Below are 13,260 nucleotides of genomic sequence, written 5' to 3' on the forward strand. Positions count from 1 at the left end.
CGCCAGACCTCGCAGGGACCGCGGGGCCACCGGGAGGCACTTTTTGTGGAGGGGGGAGGGGGACGACCTCTGCAGCCGCGGCGCCCTGGGCGTCCGAGCGCAGCGTGGGGCGGGCTGCGACCTCTGCCTCGGTGGATTGCATTTTTAATTAAGGATTCCTAACAGCTCTTGGGATTTTTACAGTTTCCACTCAAGTGTTGACACCCGCGTTCTGGAGAAACTTGCTCCAAGTGCATCTAGCGCCTGGGACCCGAGACGGAGTTGGCTTCTCGTGCATGCAATTCCAGGATTTTGGTTTTGTTTGGGGTTTCTTTTTCTTTCTTTCCTTTTTTTTCCTTTTTGCAGGGAGTAAGAAGGAAGCTGAGGGTATCAACAAGCCTGCCTTTCGGATCCTGCAGGAAAAGCCCATGTAGTTAAGCGCTTGGGTTTTAAAGGCAGGGCTGCCCCCGACACATCTGGGGGGTTCGGCGCGAGCGCTTTGTGCTCATGGACCAAACGCGCAACTTTTGAAGGCTCGCCGGCCCATGCGGGGTCTTTCTGGCGGGGCGCCGCCTGCAGTCCCCCTCCAGCGCCGGGGCTGGAGTTGCTGAGTAGCCGGGCCGCCGGGGTCCATGTAGCCGCTGGCCCCGCGCGGACTGCGGCTCGGCGCGCGCGTGTTCCCCGCCGGCCCGGCCCGGCGAGCTCCCTCATGTTGCAGCCCCGCGGCGCCCCTTCGACGACAGGCTGTGCGCGATCTGCACGGCGCCCGGCGGCGGAGCTTCATGTGGGGCTGCGGCCCGCGCAGCCGGCGCCTCGCTGAGGGAACGGACCCCCGGTAACCGGAGACCGCCTCCCTCCCACCCCCGGCGCCAAAGGATATCGTATGTTCAGGTCCAAACGCTCGGGGCTGGTGCGGCGACTTTGGCGAAGTCGTGTGGTCCCCGACCGGGAGGAAGGCGGCGGCGGCGGCGGCGACGACGAGGATGGGAGCTGGGGCAGCCGAGCTGAGCCGGCCCCGCGGGCACGAGAAGGCGGAGGCTGCGGCCGCTCCGAAGTCCGCCCGGTAGCCCCGCGGCGGCCCCGGGACGCGGTGGGACAGCGAGGCGCCCAGGGCGCGGGGAGGCGCCGGCGCGCAGGGGGCCCCCCGAGGCCCATGTCGGAGCCGGGGGCCGGCGCTGGGAGCTCCCCGCTGGACGTGGCGGAGCCGGGAGGCCCGGGCTGGCTGCCCGAAAGTGACTGCGAGACGGTGACTTGCTGTCTCTTCTCGGAGCGGGACGCTGCGGGCGCGCCGCGGGACGCCGGCGACCCCCTGGCCCGGGCGGCCCTGGAGGCGGCGGGCGGCGGGCGGAGTCGCGAAGCCCGCTCGCGGCTCCTGCTGCTCGAGCAGGAACTCAAGACGGTCACGTACTCGCTGCTGAAGCGGCTCAAGGAGCGCTCGCTGGACACGCTGCTGGAGGCGGTGGAGTCCCGCGGCGGCGTGCCGGGCGGCTGCGTGCTGGTGCCGCGCGCCGACCTCCGCCTGGGCGGCCAGCCCGCGCCGCCGCAGCTGCTGCTCGGCCGCCTCTTCCGCTGGCCCGACCTGCAGCACGCCGTGGAGCTGAAGCCCCTGTGTGGCTGCCACAGCTTCGCCGCCGCCGCCGACGGCCCCACCGTGTGCTGCAACCCCTACCACTTCAGCCGGCTCTGCGGGCCAGGTGAGCGCGCGCGCCGGTGGGGGCTGGGGGTTCCCCTTCCCGCCCCTTTCCGAGGCCCTTTCGGGCCGGGACATCGCGGGCTGGCGGGCGGGCCGGCGGGCGGGCGGAGCTGCGGCTGCACCCGCGGGTGCCCCTGGAGCGTGGGAGCCCCGGGTGGAGGCACCTCGCCAGGCAGGACAGCCCGGGAAGTGGCACACGTGCCAGATGGCACCTTTTTAAGACTTGGGCAAACTCGAAAGGGTATGCATTGGAGTTTCTCTGCAGCTTCAGGGACCTAATGTAGGCTGCAGCTTCATAGACGGTGAAAGAGGAGGGCAGGCCTAGGAGAAACCAAGCACAAGTGTCGTCCATCCCCCCCCCCCCCCATTTTACCCTCAGTCCGTGCCCAGGCCTGTAGTGTTTGTGTGCATATGCTTATCCCTATGCTGTACTTCCCTATATCCAGGTGGATACAAGTTGTGAAATTGGGCGTAGACAATTCATGTCTAGAATCAGAAGTGTTCATAAATTGTCACATTGGTTCCTTTGTACAATTTGGAGCAAAGCTGTCTCCAGGTGGAGACCACCTTCTTGCCCTGATTGCTGCCAGCATCCCTTGGGTGTCAAATATCAGGGTGGTGGTGGTCATCATTGTCAGTTCTGTGTCCAGTTTTTCTAGAGTTGAGGGTCCTGGAGGCGACCGCAGGTGGAGGAAGCAAGGAAGCCACATAATTTATTTACCTCTGAGACCTGCCTCCCTTCTTTGTTCTCTTCCTGGGATTTCCCGCACACACCCCACCCCCAGCCCTGCTTACTGAGCAGGCCCTGGGTTCTGGAGCAGAGGTGAGGACAGCTGGACGCTCCCCCCCTACCCCCGCTCTGACCTCTGCAGTGCATGGCTCACACATTTCAGCCCATAGCATCTTAGGGGCGGAAGCATTTTCAGTGGCATTGGGGATTCTGTGGGGGTGGGACTTCTAGAAGATTGAAGGCTGTTGGGCCTGGGTAGGCTCTGAGTTCCTCCAGTCTATGTCCCCTCTGCAGAGTCAGCATCCAGCCTGGGGGCACATAGTGGGTCAGATCACAGATCTCCAGACTCCCAGTGTGGAAGGGCACAGTGGGCCCAGGATTTGTCCCAGATGTCTTGTTCACATGTGGGTGGTTGCTGGGGGGAAAGGCAGGTGTAACTGTCTTGGTGGTTCCTGAAGAGAGAGCACTGATGGGGGTGGGGGGAGTTGGGGAGAAGCACCATGGATCTGGCTGCCCTGATCCCTGCATGGTCACTCCAGGCCTGACTCAAGGGCTTTTGGCAGTATCTGACCTGTGGCCCATGGGAGGCTTTCTGTGCTCCTTGTTCCTCTTCGGGACAGCTTCTCCTGGAAGTGGCTTCCTCTTGTATGGTCCCTCACTCTGGGGCAAGGGTCCCTGTTTGTGGTTGCCCTGTCGCCGGTCATTTTTGGTGCATGGGAGGTAATTGGTGGGGCCCGCTTTGTGCTTTCAGCAGGCCCTGACAGCTTACTTTCTCTCTTACCAGGTCACTGTGCCCACAGATACTTGTTGAGCACTTACTGTGTGCCAGGCATGGTGCTGGGTGCTGTATAGCAGAGAGAGTAGAAATATGAGTAGGGTGCATGCCCTTGAGAAACAGTCTTCCCCTGGGAGATGGGTCAGAGATGGGGGAAGAAGGGCCAGGTCTCTAGGTCTGAACTATCTGAGTGCTGTGGGATGTGGAGGTTAACAGGATCCCCTCCTGGAGCTCCATAGTGCTGTCTGGAGACAGCCTTGGAGGGTGGGTCGGGGAGGTGGGCAGAGAGGAGGAGGAGGAGGAGAGGGCCCACTGAGAGTCAAGGTGCCTGGTCTGCTCAGGTGTGTGAGAGCCAGAAGGGATGCACACCCCTTTCTCCTAAGCTTAGATGCCAACTTAGGTGGTGGTTTGAGTTTGGCCAACTTGGGGGTGGGGTACAGGTTGAGGGGTGAGCTGTAGTGGAGCAGTTCTTCTCCATAGCCCTGGTGCCAGGGTCTTTAGTAAGCTTGACCTTGGATGAGTAACCTCCCCTCACAGTCTCCCTACTAGTTCTTGGGAGGCTCTAGGAACATTCTCCATATCTGATTCTAGCCTGAGCACTGGCACTTGACTCCCTCCCTCCTCCCCAAAGGAGGCACTGTTACAGGAGCCTGGTGTCTGTTCCCTGCGTCTTTGCCAGCCCTCCCCCCTCTCCCCATTGAGGCCACCCTGGGGGTAGGTGGGAGGACTGATGGCCTGGGAAGAGTTTTCAGAAGGTGCCAGGTTGACCCTCGTGCTTCTTCCCCTGCCTGATGGTGTGGGCCGCAGGGACTGAGCACTGGGGAGCCCTTTGCTGCCCACTCCACCCCTGCTGCCTGGCCGCCAGCCTGGCTCCTAGAGCTGGGCGGGTACATAGCTGGAGCTCAGCCGTGCGCATCCTGATAAGGAGACTGCTCCTTCCAGGGCTCTGGGGGAAGAGGGCTGGGGCAGTGGGGCGGGCGGGCGGGCAGGCAGACAGACAGATGGACAGACAGACACACATGGGGAGAGCAGGCACCTAGCTGGAGAATACAGCAGCATACTCAGCAGGCCAACTGAGGGGTACCCACCAGTCGCCCCAGTGCCCACCTGACCCCCACAGGGAGCCCAGGTGACCAGGAGGCCCCTTTCTGGGCAGTGCTGACTCCTGCTGCTTAGAGCAATCCCTGATCCCATCCATCAGCTTGCTCTGGGACCCTGGGGCCAGTTCCTCTCTTTGGACCTCTTTTCACACGTGTAAAATGAGACGGTGGGCAGAATCCTGGGGTCTGATGGGCAGATTCCAGGCGACCCAGGCCTCCTTCCCTGCCCTCTCCCCGATGCTTGTCTCAGAAAGTGGGGGTCCTCCCTCCTTGCGCGGCTCTGTCCTGCACCTCCGTCCCTGTGGGAGTCAGGCCCCAGCTGCCCTTCCCTCTTGTGTGTCTTTCTGTCCCGGGAAAAGCCAGTTCGCTGAGCTCGGTGCCTATGTGGACGGAAATGTGGAGAAATACTTTAATCACAGTTCTAACCTGTGTTTATACAGCTCCTTTCTCCTGAAAGTATCCATTAACTTTGGAATAAATCTCCTGCTCTTTGCTCCACCACTTTTTTTTTTCTGTAATTATATTCAGTAAATTACTATTATCCAAATTGCGCCAGGGAAAGAGCGAGAGCGAACTTCTGAGCGACTGGAGGAGGCCGCCTAGGAAAACACAGGGCTCCTAGGCCAGGACTATAGGAATTAGAATGGGCTAAAAAGTTTTCCTTTTATTTGGCCTGGCATTATCCCTTTGAAATGAGATCAATTTCAAGTTGGGCTTCCAAGCCCCTGCCCCGCCCCTCTGGCGGCCCCTCGGCCTGCCCGCCCTGCTCCTCAGAGCTCCTCCTTGGAGGTGAGGAAGGGGTGATAATGTGCTGTTTGCCTCTTGCTGGCGCCAGCCGGCCGTGCTGTTTATCTGGCTGCCGGGGGAATCTGGGCAATTAGGCTCCGCCGGCCTTAAAGCGCCAGGAGCTCCTTTTTTTGAGGCTCTCATCCCCGGCTTGAGGTTGAGCCTTCAGGTTCTGGGGGTGGAGGGGACTGGTGCTTGGAAGGCCCCTTCCCCACCCACAGCCACCCCTGGAAGGGGGGCAACTGGGAGGCCCAGGTCGTGGTGTGGATCCTTTCCTAAGGGAGATGCTGGGCTGCAGAGCAGGGGTGGAAGGCATTGTCCCAAACTGAAACCTTACCAGGCTCTGGGAGAGGCTGGGAGCTCTTCTGGCTTTAGAATTAGGGTCTAGATCCCAGAAGACTAAGTACCCCCTGGGGGCTAACCAGAGGCCCTTCTGGGCTGGGCTGAGCTGAGCACTAACCTTCTGGTACCCTCGGCCCCTGGCTGACTGCTCTTGAACTTCTGAAGGAAGTTGGAGGAGATTCCTGAAGTTGATGCCTGAGGCTGGAGTGTCTGATCTCTCTCTCTCTCTCTCTCTCTCATCCAGTTCTTTCAGAGGGCCCCCCAAGGGTTCTAGGCACTCTCCCCTTCGAGTTTAGAGCATCTAAGTTATTACTGAAAAATCAGTATGACTTTTGGAAGCCCTAAGGTAGCTCCTAAAAGGGGACTGGATGGAGGGCCTGGAGGCAGCCCACACTTACTCTTCTGACCTTTGGTCTCCCACCTGAGTTAATGACCTGGGGCTCCCCTCGCCCAGATCGCCCAGATTCCCCAGCTCAGCGGGAGCAGGAGGCGTGGGAGTGAAGTGGAGATGCCAGTTAAAGGTCCCCCAGGACTGTACACAGCAACATTATTCCTAATAGTCAAAAAATGGAGAAAGTCCAAATGTCCATTAGCTGAGGAATGGCTAACCAGATGTGGTATATCCATACAGCAGAGTATCATTCAGCCATAAAAATGTTCCATCGATGCTGTTGCACGGGTGAGCCTGGAAAGCATTGTGCCGAGGGAAAGAAGCCAGACACAAAGGGCCGCATACTGTGTGAACCTATTTGTGGAAATTGTCCAGGATAAGCACATCCATAGGGACTGAAAGTAGATTTATGGTGGCCTAGGGTTTGGGGGTAGGGGATAGGGACTGACGGCTAACGGTACAGGGCTTCTTTGGGATGAGGAAAATGTCCAGTAATTACACGGTGGTGTTGGTCTCACAACTCTCAGTATACTAAAAACCATTGAATTATACACTTTAAAAGAGTGAACCTCTGTATGTGAATGAGCACTCAGTTGTTTGAGAAAAGGTAATTCAGAATCGGTCCCCACCTGGCCTCCCGCTTTGTTTCAAAGAAATAAAATAACGTCTCCTGCCTTCGGATGTGGCCTTGGACAGGTCCTGTACCTGGCTGGACCTCAGCTGGCCCAACCAGTTAAAAGGAGCAGTTGAGCTGGGTGAACACGTGACATTATAAATCCCTGGGTCTTGGGGTGGAGTTTGTAGGCCTTCCTACTTTTTGCCCAGGATGGAATTTAGTGCTCAGCTCCCAGCCTCTGAAGTTGTTCAGCAGTTCTGTGCAAACCATTTTGCTGGAGCAAACAGGGGCCTGGTCAAGTCCTTCCTAAAAGCTTTGCCGTTCTCACGAGCTGGTGTAAGGGACATTTCTAATTTACAGATTTGCTTTCTGCCTTATTCACATCAGGAGACACCCAGACCGGGAGGGGCCGTGGGTGGCGGGAATCTCAGAAGCAACCTCCTATATAGCCTTTCTTCCCCTCCACGTTTTGGGTCTCAGATAAACAGCCCCTGGGAGAAATGGTGGGGTTGATGACAATGGCTTGACTCCAGCCACCACTGCCCATTGCTGCCAAGTTTCACTTTGGGGGGACAGATCCGGGAGGGCAGTTGTCCAGAGTGCCCCACCGTGTGTGGCCTGAGCCTCAGCCAATCAGATTTTTGCAAAAGGAACCCTAACACAAGAATTACAGGCCTTCCAGTAAGTGAGTGGGGGAGTGGACAGGGCGTGAGACCAGGGATCAGGAGACCTAGCTTCTGGCTGTGGCTTTGGCTCTACTGCCAGTTTGCTGTGTGGCCCTGGGCGGGGGTGGGGGGGGTCACCTCCTCCTGTCAAGGCCTCCGTGATCACTGTATAGGTGGGAGTGCCTGCCTCAATTCTCTTTCCCTGTGGAGCTTTAGGCCTCCTTGCATTTTGCCTCTTGTCCTGAAAGGCTGGTCCTCACTCAGGTCTGGTTTCTAGCCCCTCCAAGGCTCAAGGACCAGTGGATCAAGTAAGTGGCTGCTACTGAAGGCAAATTGTTGCCTTCCTGGAGCCTTGTTGGGGGCTCCTTTGGGTCATCCTTTTCAGCCTCCAGGTCCTCATTCTCCGCACCTGTGTCCGCAGAGGCTCCCACTTCTCCATTATCCTGATTACCATTGTCTTTGTCTGCACATGTTGACCAAGCACTTTCTATGCACGTGATGGACTGATGATGGGGGTGAACGGGTGTAATACGGGGGTGCCTCTTGTTGCCTGTGTCCTTGGGATGTAGAGTCGAGTCAGGGCCTGGGTCCAGATTCCAGTTTCATCATGATTGGCTGGAGGGGACCCTGGGCAAGTCAGTCGTCTCATCTGTAAAATGGGAATGAGAATGGCCATCTTAATTTATTTTTGAGATAGGATGAAAAACGAGTAGGCGCCCAGAAGCGTGATTAACCACACTATACCTAAGATCCAAAAGAATGATATTACTTACAATAAATGAAGTTGAAAATGCCCGGCATGGAGAAAGACACAGGGTGGGCATTCAGCAAATGTTTGCCTCTGTCCCAGTGGCTCTTCCATGATTCACTTTTCCTTCTCCCAAACTCTGGTCCACAAAAGAGTCCCTGTTTCTAGACCTCAGAGCCTTGACTTTGTTGAAGTAATTTCAGGATGGAAAAGCTGGGTGGGGAAGAAGGGAAGCTGCACTGGGCGTACGGAGCAAACCAAATGCTCCTACAACTAATTGTGCCTTATTATAATTGCGAAAAACACTTATTACCCCTTGTGTCATTACTGATACCTGCCTAATAATAGTTATTACCGCTTTACTACCACTGAGAGTTTGTTTTAGTTTGCGATTTGATGGTGTTTAGTTTCATTTAGGGAAAATGAAGGGTCATTTCATTCATGCAAATTGTTACTTAGTTTAGCAAATTGTTACTTCCCCTAAAGCAAGAGGCTAAGGAATTCTTCTGAAGACAAAATATATGTTTTTAAGGAGGAGTATTTTAGGCAAATGAAAGGAAACCAAAAGAAAAATACCGTAGACAGTAAGGGATCACAGAGGGTCTGAGCTGGGAGGCCACTGAGAGCTTGGGGTCCGCCCCTTCTCTGTACAAAGGGGGAGACTGAGGCTGAGAGCTAGCTGGAAGTGACTGGCTTAAGGTCTCCCATCTGGGAAGCTGGGTTGCCTTCCTGGCTTCTAGCCTTTCTTGCCCTTCTGTCTGCCCCAAAGAATGTCAGTTGTAATGCAGCTTATTTGGGAAGGAGCTTCCGTGTCTGTCATGCTCAGTTCTGATCAGAGTTGCCAAATTTAGCAATAAAAGGACAGAATGCCTAGCTGAATTTGAATTTCTGATAAAAAAAAAAAAGAACAAACAGCATATAATTTTTTAGCGTACGTATATCCCTAATAGTGCAAGGGACATATGTATACTAAAAATTATGCCGCGTATATCAAACTTCAGGTTTAACAGAGCATCCCGTGTTTTCTTAGGCAATCCCAGCTCTGACTTTCCCTGCACCCGTGTGTCACTTGTTATCATGACAGCAGTGTTTGTACAGGTACTTTTCCAGAGGACCAAGAGCTGTTTTACATATATTGTCTGTATTTGCCCTCCTAGCGAACCTGGCAGGTCTTTATGATTGTTAACCCTATTTTAGAGCTGAGGAGACAGGCTCCCAGAGGTGAAGGAACTTGCTTGAGGTCATACAGCCAAAGGGAGCCAATGAGGGCTTGAATCTGGGTCTGTACCCCAAGCCTACAAGCCTTACCTGTTGGGTAAGAGAGGTGCTGGGAGAAGAGAGTTTCCTGGGGGCTGGGCCGAGTATTTGAGGACACCAATAATCAAAAGCAGGTCAAACCCCCAGGTGTGACCTCCCCTGCCCCAGCCGTGACGTGTTGTGTCTCCTGTCTTCCAGAATCACCACCACCCCCCTATTCTCGGCTGTCTCCCCGCGACGAGTACAAGCCACTGGGTAAGTGTGTGCTCCTTCCCACCCAGCTCCCTTCCAGTCCGGGGCGGGGGGGTGGCGGTGTGTGGGGGTGTGCCCAGCCTCAGTGCAGAAGGGCTGGAGGGGAGGGCTGGGAAAGCAGGCCTGGCTGCCTTTGCGACTAGACGATGGGACGAAGTTTTACAAACACATCTACAGTTGGGCCAAAGGAGACTCAGGGTCTATAGCGGACTATTTACATCTTGAAATTCCTCCGCTCATCATTAACCTCTCTGTGACCTTTAAACATGGGCCTGTGGGAGATGAATGGGTTTTGGCTTAAGGACCTCACTGGAGATGGGTTGGGTTTTCTCCCTTTTCCTCTCCCCCTCCCCCAGCCCTTGGTTGCTCTCCTTTGAGCCTGTGGTAATTAGCACTATGACAGATAGGAGAGCAGGAAGTCACCTGGAGGGGAGTGGCGTGCTTCCCCCCCACCACCCCACCGCCCCCTGTTAAGCCAAGAAGTTCACCTGGGCAGAAATAAGAGTTGGACCGTGGAGAAACCTGTGTGCAGTCCTGTCCGTGCGCTCAGTGGAGGTGGTCATCCATCGTTTTAGGCAGGTCCCATTTGGAGGCAGAATGGGTTTTCTGGAAAACCTTGGGGCTAGATGGGCAGCTCAGATCCTGGAGTAGAGGCATGTGGTTTTGAAAGCAGCAATGGCTTGTTTTCTGGCCCTGCCGTACCCTCCCCTGGAGGATGCCAGGGGTGGGGCCCATGAATTTGGCTTTACCAGTATCAGGAGAGGGACTCTGTGACCCAGGTGGTTCCCGTGGGATTCAGGCTCTCGAAGTCAGCTAGCACGGCAGGGATGCTCATACATTCCACCAAGTGACCACAAGAAGTGGGTTTTGTTTTGTTTTGGGTAAAGACCTCTTCCCAGTAGCCTGTGTCAGCATCATCCAGGAGGTCACTTCGAAGTGTCCCAGACTCTCAGGCCTCCGGGCCAGTTTGCTTTCCAGGCCCCCCTGGAAAGTCAGAGGTACCCACCAGGTCCGTTCAGGAGTTTGACCTCTTCCGTCGAGAGGGACAGAGGCTGTCCCATGATGGTGTGTGAGTCAGTGGTTTAATGATGGCAGTTTCCTCATTGTTTCTCTCCACGTCTGGTCATCCCGTGAAGGGAGGAGCTTTATTTAGTTCTCCGGGGACCCGAAGAGGTCATCTGGTGGGACCCTGTCACTTCGCAGATGAGGAATCTGGCTGAGGGATGGAGAGGGCCCACCAGCTAATGAGCAGCAGGGCTGAGGCGGAAACCCACTAGCAGCCCCCTGTTCGGTTTGGCCGTTCCCCATCCCTCCCTCACGGGCCTGTCTCAGCATTTCCCAAGTCAACATAATTGCACTAGTCGCTTAGAAGATCCCTAGTTCCATTAGAGGAAGAAAAAAACAACAACAACAAAAAAAACAAACCCATATGTTCTCAGTAAGTGTAGCCTCTCTGTTTGAAAGTCAAGGATCATTGCCCTGAGGAATTGCGGGTCAGCCTGTGATAAAGCAGCAGAAATCAGGACAGCGCCTGGCCCTGCCGAGGGGCCATTTGGAAATCAACAGGTGTCTCGGTTATTTTACAAATGGGACAACTGAGGCCTAGAAAGAGGAAGTGACACTCGCTGGTAGTCACACAGCTCAGGAGTCTGCAGACTACGGCCCGCCATCTGTTTTTGTACGGCTGGTGAGCTAAGGATGGTTTGCACTTTTTTAGATGCTTAAAAAAAAAAAGTCAAAAGAATACTATTTCCTTGTGTGTGAAGATGATAGGAAATTCAAAGTCTAGCATCCGTGCTAATAGGCCTGTGGGAACGTGGCTGTGTTCCCCCGTTCCCACGTCGTTTCTGGCTGCTTCTGACGACACGGTTGAGTCGCTGTAACAGAGATCCTGTGGCTCGCAAGGCTGAAAGTTTTATTTACAATGGGGGTCCTTTGCAGAAAAGTTGATGAGCCCCGATTTTTATGACTGGTGGTGGAGGTGGGACTCAAACCTGTGGCCTCAGCTATCCAGGCGGGGTGTCTCCATGGCGCTTGAGCCGTGATCAAGATTGGAAGTGTTCTTCTTCTCCACCAGCCACTGCCCTGCTTCCGATGTCAGGGGTCATAAGAAACAGTAAACGGGAGGCTTTGGAAGAATGCACAATAGGGCGGTCCCACTTCTGGGACCCCCACTCACAAAGCTGGCCACGTGGGCTTTCTAGCTGCTCCCTTGGAAGTAAGGTTCAGCCTGCGATGTTGTTACTTCAGACAGGAAGAGGCAGCAAGACTTAGGGTGCTGAACACTTTGGGACTGTTAGCTGTGAAAAGCAGAACCTTCTATAAGAAGCTCCCACTTGGGCATTGTGGGTATTATTTTTATTTTGAAGAGATTTCCATCCTTATTTCCCTCCTAACACGTTTTACTAGCAGATAACTTTCTCGTGCCCTGATAAACAGTCCGAGCTATTTTTTTGTGTTATTTTCTTTTCCTTGCGTTGTTGCTTTTTCATAAACAAAAAGTTCACTTCTAAGCCTCTGTGATCACATGAGACCAAAAAAAAAAAACCCCACCCAAATAAAACCCAGAACACCCAGTCAGCATCTGGCAAGTGGGGAAACAAAAAAAAACCAAAAAAACAAAACAAAAACCCCAAATTGGTTAATGTTGCATCTTCCCGTTCCTCAAACCTTGTGGTAAAAGGAGAAAAAAGAAAAAAAGTCCTACAGGATTGAATGGAATTCTAGCTCGCCAGGACCTTGGCTAACGGTTTCTGTGCCAGGAATCCCCGGCTTGGAGTGGTTCTCTTGAGCCAGGTGGGACCAGCTGAGCCAGACCTGGGTTGAGCTGGGTAAGAAGGTGACGAGCTGTCAGCCTCCCAGAGCATGCCTTATGACTCCTTCACACGGACAACACCTCGTGGCTGGGAGCAGAGGAAAAATGTTGCGAGTCTGCCTGCCCAAAAAGGCATGGGCTTGTCTGGGTAGCAGCTCAGTATTCCAGAGAAAATGTGCAAAAGATTTTCCTTTCCCCATCTCACTCACGGCACAGACTGGGGAAAACAAATAACACAAGCCATATGAAGTACTTGAAATCACTTAAAAAAAAAAAAAAGAAGAATGCCTTAAAAAAAAAAAAGGGCAAAAAACCAGTGCAGGCATTGCAAGTTGGTCTGTGAGCAGGTCTGGATGTTAAGGAGTGGAGGAGGGAAGAGGGGAAAAAAAAAGTTAATCTGGGAGCAAACGCTTGAGCCGTTAATTAGAGGGGTACAAGTGGGACAGAGTGAGGGTGGCTGGTAACTTGTTAAAACAGAGCTTCCCCAGCTCCAGCAAGGAAGGAAGGAAGGAAGGAAGGAAGCAAGAAGGAACAACTTTAAGAATTTTAATGGTGGTAATTAAGCGCAGCAACTATGAATTGTTTAGGGGCTTAATTTAACCTTACCCACAGAGGCTCCAAGTTGCTGCTTGCTTAGTCCCCTGAACTTGGGTTATTTCTGTGGTCAGAGTAGTTGAGACTTTTCAGGTGCCAAGGCTGTAAGAGTCAGCATTTTCCAGAGGAGTTCCAGGGCTGGCTGGCCTGGTCTCGTGTGATCATGGGACGAGGTTACAGAGTGGCATCAGAAAGCTGGGAGGGACACAGTGCCCTTTGCAAGCACTTACGTGTGCACACCCATGCATGTGCACACGCACACACACCCACCCACACACACACACGTACACACAGAAGAAAAGAGAGGAGTGCCCCCACAGCCAACTAAGTTGTCTTTCTCTTTCCTCCGTAGATCTATCTGATTCCACATTGTCTTACACTGAAACGGAGGCCACCAACTCCCTCATCACCGCCCCGGGTGAATTCTCAGGTTGGCATTTCTGTCCTTGCACGGTGCTGTTGTGTTGAACTTCACGGAAGGGGACAGGTTGGGGGGGAGTTTGATGGAGGCCTTTAT

At 54.4% G+C, this 13,260-nt stretch overlaps 1 protein-coding gene across 2 annotated transcripts in view; it reads left to right on the forward strand.

Annotated features, from left to right (window-relative positions):
* The first annotated feature begins 347 nt into the window (after positions 1-347).
* The window catches only part of SMAD6 (SMAD family member 6), a 74,011-nt gene continuing 61,098 nt past the window's right edge, over positions 348-13,260 (forward strand). The window contains exons 1-3 of one of the 2 annotated variants that reach the window (XM_080808094.1): positions 348-1,673; positions 9,281-9,337; positions 13,096-13,173. In XM_080808094.1, the coding sequence (XP_080664220.1) occupies positions 863-1,673; positions 9,281-9,337; positions 13,096-13,173 (946 nt within the window). In that variant the 5' untranslated portion in view covers positions 348-862. The remainder of the gene's footprint in view (positions 1,674-9,280; positions 9,338-13,095; positions 13,174-13,260) is intronic. The other variant, XM_080808095.1, reaches the window with a different exon arrangement.

Source organism: Martes martes, assembly GCF_963455335.1.
Source record: "Martes martes genome assembly, chromosome: 7".
NCBI classification, from domain to species: Eukaryota; Metazoa; Chordata; class Mammalia; order Carnivora; family Mustelidae; genus Martes; species Martes martes.